We start from the raw sequence: 9,275 nt of genomic DNA, 5'->3' as shown, positions 1-9,275 counted from the left end.
GGAGTTAATGATTTGGCCAGGCAGATCGCCCTACACGAATCCCCTCGACCATTAACGGGAAATCATCGAGAGGTCAGTTGGTGTACGACACGGTGCACCGGAATCACTTCCGCAGTTATGTACGGCTACAGAGGCAACGTGGCACAGTATATCTTCAGGGGACTTCCAACGAATTGTTGAATCCATGCCACGTCGAGTTGCTGTACTACGTCGGGAAAAAGGAAGCCCGACACGAGATTAGGAGGTATCCCATGAGTTTTGTCACCTCATTGTAGCTCTTCATTAGCCAATTAGTGGCACTCCATCAAAACGATGATGTAGGAATGCTACAAGCACCGCGCAGTGGTGGAGGAGCAAGCAAAGGGCAAGTGGCGATGCACGAGCCGCGAGTAAAGGAGCTGGAGACCCCCGTGTCTGTCAGCAAGCCGGCGGGCAGACGCGCTGGCGCCGCGCGGGCCTTGGGCACCTGTTGCTGTGCTGTGTTTTGTTGTTGCCGGAGTCCCCGCGTGGCGTCTCTAGCGGCGGTGTGGGTGAGGGCGGGGTGGGGCGCGGCGGGCGGATGCGGGGCTGTGTCAGTGCTCGGCCGACCGCCGCGCCTTAAACATGTCGTGGTCGTGCTCGTCGCGCGCCGTGGTCGCCATGCAGCTGGCCGCCTGGAGCGTGGCCGGCGTGCTGCTGCTGCACCGCGGACTCTCCACGCTCGCCAAGGTGCGTACTGCGTCGCATCTCTCTGTCCCAACGCGACAAGGAATGGCGCCAAGTACAGCCGCACCTCGCGTACGCAACAAAGTCAAAATATTTACAAGTGTGGACGCCAACTGTACTGACGTATTTGGATGAGATCCAGTGGCGTTGATTGATTATTTCTATTCAAGCGAAGGTCTTTAATATTCCAAAACCAAGTGTGAGGCCTGTTCGGAAAGTAAGGTCCGATAGGTCGCGAAATGGAAACGACAGTGAAAGTCGGACGAAGTTTTGTACAGTTGTGTTGGACAACGTCTCTAGTATGTTAGTCGATGGCGTCACGTTGTTGTTTTCTGCACTGACAAGGGAACCTCCCCATCGCATCTCCCCTCAGATTTAGTTATAAGTTGGCACAGTGGATAGGCATTGAAAAACTGAACACAGATCAATCGAGAACACAGGAAGAAGTTGTGTGGAACTATGAAAAAAATAAGCAAAAAATACAAACTCTCAGTCCATGTGCAAGATAGGCAACTTCAAGGATAGTGTGAGGCCAGGAGCGCCGTGGTCCCGTGGTTAGCTTGAGCAGCTGCGGAACGAGAGGTCCTTGGTTCAAGTCTTCCCTCGAGTGAAAAGTTAAATTTTTTATTTTCAGACAATTATTATCTGTCCGTCCGTCCGTCCGTCCGATGTGAGGTAACTGCGCCGTAGTATGGGGGCGCTACACCTAAAGAAACATCGAAACACACGACTTCAGTCAACTACAGCGCACAGAAGAGAGAGTATTCCTGCTAACGAGGCTCCCTGGCTGGCAGTTGACTGTTCGCTACTTTGGACGAGAGTGCATTAAATACGTGAGATGCATTGCGTGGACAATAAGAATCCAGCAAATATAGCTCGCGACTTCAATAACAAGGTCAATGAATATTGGAGAGGCACGTCCTTTCATCTACTAATCGTACGTTTATTACAGTGAACAGAGACGTCAATGAACGAACGGACAGATAATAACATTGCGAAAATAAACTTTTCACTCGAGGGAAGACTTGAACCAAGGACCTCTCGTTCTGCAGCTCCTCACGCTAAACACGGGACCACGGCGCTCCTGAGTTCACACTATCCTTGATGTTGCTCATCTTGCGCATGGACTGCTCAGTTTGTATATCTTGCTTATTTTTTTCATAGTTCCACACAACTTCTTCATGTTTTCTCGATTGATCTGTGTTCAGTTTTTCAAGGCCTATCCACTGTGCCAACTTATAGCTAAATCTGAGGGGGTACGATGGGGAGGTTCCCTTGTGAGTACACACTGAGCACGTAAAGATGCCTAGAACAATAGTGTCTCCCACCAAGTATGATTGCCCACTGTAAGGTTGCACCTGATTTCATGCAACCCCGTGTAACGTACATGTCATGTATTTTCTTCTTCATAAGAATTTTCGACCGCAGACTGCAGGGGCAACCAGTATGCCCCTGCAGCGATTTCGATGGGAAGTGTTTCATCACCCTCCTTACATCCCAGACTTGGCTCCCTCTGATGTTTATCTCAGGTCATGTGAACTGCTGGCTATGAAGACAGCATTTTGGCACAGACATAGAGCTGCAGATGAGCGTGGAGAAGTAGCGGAAAGCACAGGTGGCTGTCTTCTATGAGGAGTGTATCGAAAAGTTGGTACAACGATACGACAAATGGCTGAGTTGAAGCTGCGACTCTTTGGAGAAATAGTGGGAAGCTTTGGCAAACTGTTGCGAATAAAACATTTTTTATTTTCTCTGAGGTTTCCATTTCACGATCGATCGCACTTTACTTCCCGAATAGCCCTCTCATTGTAATGACTTGGCACTGAAATGCGTTTCGCTCTTGGTCCATGATTGATGTGATAAAAGCAGTTGAATGGAAAAGATTAATGTTAGTTGATTAACTGTCATCCCTTTGGATTAATGTCACAAAATATGAACTGTGACCTCGACAAACTACGGAGCGACTAATGTGATACGCTGTCGCATTCCTTCTCGTGGTCTAGTTTTAGTGTGTATTGCCAGAGAGCATATATTCACTTTAATGTGTTATTGTTTAGCTTTGCAGTGTTTGTCATAACATGTGCGAGTGTTGGTTAACTGCTATGCATCTTTTTGTAAGGAGAAGCTTAACATGACTTACTTAGACCTTGATCTGTTGTCATCAATCAACCGCAGAAATAAACAGCTCGTTGAAGTCAGAAAATATTTCATTTGATTTAATTAAAACACTTGATTGTGTAGCGCATAAAACATTTTTTTTATAACTTGCAACATTCTGTGATTATGAAAAAAGTTCAACAATGGTTCACCTCGTTATGGAAAACAGGAAGTAAAAGGTAGCCCTCCAGCGTCAACAAACTTTGAAGATATTTGAATCTTACAGGTATCACGCAACGTGAGGGATCTGCCATACGGTAGTTTCCTTGTTTTGTTGCTGTTTTTGAGATTTCGGTGATCTGCCATTGAACATTACAGACAACTCTAAAAACTTCCGCTTTACAGATGAAACAAGTATAATGGTGAAAGACGTGTAATGCAATGTAAATGATGTAGCTAATAGGGTGCTCGCTAACAACAGAACGTGGCTTCCAGAGAACACTACAACAAATCTCAGTTCGTAAAATGTGTCACAAAATGCTTGTAAAAGCTAAATATTACTGCCCCAAGGTGCTCAAACAGCCAATGAATTCGATCATGTTAAATTCTCAGGACTGAAGGCAGATGGAAAGGTTTCTTGGAATACTGAATTCATGATCTTATGCAGAAACTGAATGCCGCTACCTTCACTGTACAGTGAGGTGACAAAAGTCGTGGGATACCTTCTAATATCGTATCGAACCTCCTTTTGCCCGGTATACTGTAACTACTCGACGTGGCACGGACAAGTCGTTGGAAGTCCCCTGCAGAAATATTGAGTCATGCTACCTGCATAGCCGGCCATAATTGCGAAAGTGTAGCTGGTGCAGAATTTTGTGCACTAGCTGACCTTTCCATCAAGTCCCATAGGTGCTCGATGGGATTCAAATCGAGCGATTGGGTGACCAAATCGTTCGCCCGAATTGTCATTGTTCAAAGCAATAGCGAACAATTGTGGCCTGGTAGCCGGCGCGTTGTCATGCATAAATATTGCATCGTTGTTTGATAACATGAAGTCCATGAATAGGTGCAAATAGTCTCTAAGTAGCCGGACATAGCCATTTGGACCACAGAACGCAGTTCATTCCATGCAAACACAGCCCACACCATTGTGGAGCCACAACCAGCTTGCACAGTGCCTTGTTGACAACTTAGATCTGTGTCTTCGTGGGGACTGCACCACCTGCGAACCCGTCCATCAGCTCTTACCAACTGAAATAGGGAATCATCGGGCCAAGCTACGGTTTTCGAGTCGTCTGGGCTCCAACCGATATGATCAAGAGCCCCGGAGAGACGCTGCAGGTGAGCATTGTTAGCATGGAACTCGCGTCGGTTGTCTGCTACTATAGCCCATGAACTCCAAATTTCGCCGCAGTGTCCTAATACAGGGTTATTACAAATGATTGAAGCGATTTCACAGCTCTACAATAACTTTATTATTTGAGATATTTTCAAAATGCTTTGCACACACATACAAAAACTCAAAAAGGTTTTTTAGGCATTCACAAATGTTCGATATGTACCCCTTTAGTGATTCGGCAGACATCAAGCCGATAATCAAGTTCCTCCCACACTCGGCGCAGCATGTCCCCATCAATGAGTTCGAAAGCATCGTTGATGCGAGCTCGCAGTTCTGCACGTTTCTTGGTAGAGGAGGTTTAAACACTGAATCTTTCACATAACCCCACAGAAAGAAATCGCATGGGGTTAAGTCAGGAGAGCGTGGAGGCCATGACATGAATTGCTGATCATGATCTCCACCACGACCGATCCATCGGTTTTCCAATCTCCTGTTTAAGAAATGCCGAACATCATGAAGGAAGTGCGGTGGAGCACCATCCTGTTGAAAGATGAAGTCGGCGCTGTCGGTCTCCAGTTGTGGCATGAGCCAATTTTACCGCGGGCTAAGCGTGAAACTTGCGCGCACTCGTTCAACCGTTTCTTCGCTCACTGCAGGCCGACCCGTTGATTTCCCGTACAGAGGCATCCAGAAGCTTTAAACTGCGCATACCATCGCCGAATGGAGTTAGCAGTTGGTGTATCTTCGTTGAACTTCGTCCTGAAATGTCGTTGCACTGTTATGACTGACTGATGTGAGTGCATTTCAAGCACGACCTACGCTTTCTCGGCTCCTGTCGCCATTTTGTCTCACAGCGCTCTCGAGCGCTCTGGCGGCAGAAACCTGAAGTACGGCTTCAGCCGAACAAAACTTTATGAGTTTTTCTACGTATCTGTAGCAACAGTGAATTTATGAAATCGCTTCAATCATTTGTAATAGCCCTGTATATACGTTCGTCGTACGTCTCACATTGATTACTGCGATAATTTCACGCGTTTTTGTTTGTTTGTTAGCACTGACTCATGAAAGGCTGCACCGTTGCTTTGGTCGTTAAAGTACAGGCCGTCGGCCTCTGCGTTGTCCGTGGTGAGAGGTAATGTTTGAAATGTGGTGTTTTCGGCACACTATTGATGCCGTGGATCTCTGAATATTGAATTCTCTAACGATTCCCGACACAACATGTCCCAGGCGTTTAGCTCCAACTACCATTCCGCGTTCAAAGTGTGTTAATTTCCATCGCGCGGCCACAATCATGTCGGAAACCATCTCGCAAGAGTCCTCTGAGTACAAATAACAGCTCCGCCAACGCATTGGCCTTTTATACCTCGTGTACACGATACTACCACCATCTGAATATGTGCATCTCGCTAGTACATGACCTTTGTCATCTCAGTGTAAAAGTAATCTCCATTTTCTCTGACACTGAATCGCAAAGGCTTGTTTACTTTGGTGGTGGTTCAAATGGCTCTGAGCACTATGGGACTCAACTGCTGAGGTCATTAGTCCCCTAGAACTTAGAACTAGTTAAACCTAACTAACCTAAGGACATCACAAACATCCATGCCCGAGGCAGGATTCGAACCTGCGACCGTAGCGGTCTTGCGGTTCCAGACTGCAGCGCCTTTAACCGCACGGCCACTTCGGCCGGCTACTTTGGTGGCATTCACTCTATTATCACGTATGGTGAGTATTAATTAAGGATATTCTTAACTCAGAAAATGGCAGCAAGAGTGATATGTGTTGTCAGTTAGCGAACACAGTGAAGGATCTTTTCCAGGTTTATCGTAATTCTGATCGTGCGTTTTCTTTGTTTAAAGTATCGTCTCATTGAGAAGAAACTGCAACATGCATTCAATGAACGCTAGACGTAAAACAATACTCTTTTGGATACCACTTCCTTAAATACTCGGTGTGGCCGAGGGGTTCTAGGCGCTTGAGTCCGGAACCGCGCTGCTGCTACGGTCGCATGTTCGAATCCTGTCTCGGGCATGGCTATGTGTGATGTCCTTAGGTTAGTTAGGTTTAAGTAGTTCTAAGTCTAGGCGACTGATGACCTCCTATCTGGCTGATAACCGCCTATCTGACGACCATTTTTAAAAACGGGAAGTAGTAATGGGATGAGACAAGATTATCTAGGCAGGATAATGTCAAGTGAGAGTGATTTGTGGCGGTGCGTGCCGGAAGCACGTAGGTGAAATACGTGACGCCGAGCCAGAGTGTTTAATGAAGGACATGGGCAGGGTCAATCGAAGGGATGATCATTTTGAAGGAGAGTTGCCACAAATCTGATTTCACCTTCAGTGGTGAGGAGAATGGGGACATAGGGAGTTGTTTGAATGAAGTGGTGTGTTTATCATCGTGATAGAGACAGTCATTTCTGATGGGAGGGGCGACCCATGCTTTGCACTTGTGCGAGGAGTCAGGTGCTGCAATGGATAGGAACCTTCTGGCTGGGACGATGTTTTAGATGGTGATAGGATTGGCAACAAAGACACGTTGAGGCGTTTTTCCTTTCTTGGGTTAGGTGACCATTTTAGGTAAAGAATATCTGGCAACAATGTGATTCTGCTGGGGATTATGACGGCCTGCAGCGATAAATGAAGGCGTCGTCGGTAACTGATTGATCGTTAGTTAAAAGAGAACCAGAGAATTAAGGTGACAAATTATTTTAACCTTCAAAACGTTAAAGAGATTAGTAGCTTTGCTCGCAAGTGGAAGTAATGTTTCTGAAGAAGATCCACGAGAAGAACGTATCCAAAATTGCACCAGAGAAAGGGACGGCATGGTACTGGACGATTTATAGCCAAATGTGTGCTAAATAGTTGACGCCAAACACGCGTCTGAAGCAAGATTACGAGACTTTTTCATAACCAATTAACAAAGAGATAGTTTTTTGCAAGGTAAGTGATGTATTTATTGAGCGCAGACCAAAATAAATTTGAAAATAAACCCTTCACCAATTCTTGGAACGATTTAGAGGGAGTCAAATTGGTACTGGTCTACAATTTATTGCTGTGGACGACACAAAGGTGCTTCATTTCAGGACAAAAACGACGCAACAGTCGAAGCTTTGAGTGAAAGACAATGGTGTTGAATCCAAAGAAAAGTACTTGATTTCATAGATCGGAAAAGTTATTGTGTTCCGAGATTCTTCTTATCGATTCATTTGCAAAAGGTGTGGCAATAACTGGTGAACGAAACAGATACATGGTTACGAACAAAATCAATAACAATAAATTGATATCTGATCTGAGCACCCATCCATGAAAGTCATGATCATAAGGCAACAGAAATAATCATTTCTCGCCTGTCCAATTAAACTGCCCTAAAAATTGTTTTGTCAGTGGAGAAATAAGTATTTAGAAGTACGAATCATTGGAATAGGCAACCTGTTCACGTTGTTAGGCACCATACGACGTCCACCTACTCCCTCAACTAAAGAAATTGGTGGCTGCAGAACATAAAACGATTATTGGTTTTTTTGAAGATCTTCCAGAATCTCTTTTCAGAGAAGTAACTAAATTCCAGGAAAAATGTTCAAAATGCATTTATCTGAAAGAATACTGCATTTAAATTTAGTTAACGTAAGACAGAAAAAAATTATTTTCGCTTGCAGGTGAAATTTTTTGTTTAGTGGCGCCATATGTCCACAAGACGTGGCACAAGACAAATTGGCACTCGGTAACTGTAAGTTGACAGCTAAAAGTATTTTCAAGTTTCAAATTCATGTAAAAACTTTATAGTCCAAAGATAAGTCGCACAACGCTTTGTCTACTTCTGAAACTGTCTGTTGTTATGACACCACTCCTCGGGCGAGCTCGCAGTGACAAGATAAGAAGATTAAAGCGTATCTACCAGCTACCGTACGTCTTTATCAACAGATGACTGTAGGAAAACACTGATGAAATAATCAGTATTGCACATGAGAAACTATAGTTCGTAAAACATTCTACCTGTTCAGTGTGTTGTAGATAATGATAAGTGGTGGAAGACAACATCGGTTATATGAATGCGAAAATAACTGAGAATACATTGCTGTTTCGTTATACTATAAACAGGATCCGTCCACCTACCTTGACTTCTGCCTTGTACAGAAATGGGGAGCGCTGATCCTTCAGCTGGAAGAGTAAGGACAACGAATATACAGGGTATCCATTCTTAGATTTCCAGAAGAATAAATCATGAAGCATATATCTCCCGAGAGGTGTTTCGGCTAAAACATGTGGAAGAAACAGGTTGCAAGGTAACCTTATGAATTTTATCCTATATGACGTTGAAATCGATCAAAATGAATAAACTTCATTTTTTAAAGATGTGAAACTCAGTTTTATGGTATGTTATAATCTTATGCTAAGAACTAAGTTTTGCCTGAAACTCGCTTTCATACTCTTCTATACGTAACGGTAAGGGATACGACTGGGATAAACTTCGTTGCTTCATGGAGATCCCCATTATAATTACAATGATTCTGAAAAAATTAAAAAAACTTGGTATCGCAACTATCTTTTAAGTCCTATCCGTAAGAATTTATCGTCATCCGATGTGCACTGCAAAGACGTTACGCGTGCAGGCTCTACATGTTTCTTGATAAAGATTGATTGTTTTGACTATGTGATGTTTCGTCTGCGGTGCCATCACGAATTAAACGAATATGATTGCTTTGTCGTCCCCTCCAGCTGCATCTGATACAACGTATATTTTTCACGAGACATTCTTCTACAAATATTGAAACAGTGCACAATTACGTTTTACGTAAGTCGGAGACATGAAGTTTTACACATGGCGCAGTCACTTTCATGTTTGTGATCCATAAAGTATTCAGCAAAACTAGCGAATGGCTTCGCACAATTACTCAGACATTACGCTTATTTCAGGTAAAAGTTCACACTAAATTGTGAATTTAGGCGTCTTGCTTAAATTGTTTCGGACATTTCATCACGTATGATCTTCAATAAAATATATTCTTTTACCGGTCCTTGCGAAAGTGATACAGAAATTCCTTTGCATTTTCTCGTGAAAGTGATGTAGAGCTATTTGTTTAATCTCTTCACAAAGGACAGGAAACAAATGTAGCACGCTAACGGCTTTGTGGTTA

General features: G+C 44.0%; 1 protein-coding gene across 2 annotated transcripts in view; it reads left to right on the top strand.

Annotated features, from left to right (window-relative positions):
* The first annotated feature begins 592 nt into the window (after positions 1-592).
* The window catches only part of LOC124621897 (formin-binding protein 4-like), a 181,934-nt gene continuing 173,251 nt past the window's right edge, over positions 593-9,275 (top strand). Inside the window, exon 1 of one of the 2 annotated variants that reach the window (XM_047147383.1) lies at positions 593-708. In XM_047147383.1, coding sequence (XP_047003339.1) covers positions 604-708 — 105 coding nt within the window. In that variant the 5' untranslated portion in view covers positions 593-603. The remainder of the gene's footprint in view (positions 709-9,275) is intronic. The other variant, XM_047147382.1, reaches the window with a different exon arrangement.

The sequence above is a fragment of the Schistocerca americana genome, chromosome 7, assembly GCF_021461395.2.
Source record: "Schistocerca americana isolate TAMUIC-IGC-003095 chromosome 7, iqSchAmer2.1, whole genome shotgun sequence".
In the NCBI taxonomy this organism is placed as follows: Eukaryota; Metazoa; Arthropoda; class Insecta; order Orthoptera; family Acrididae; genus Schistocerca; species Schistocerca americana.
The sequence above is the reverse complement of the archived record's forward strand: the minus strand, read 5'-3'. Positions and strand labels throughout refer to the sequence as shown.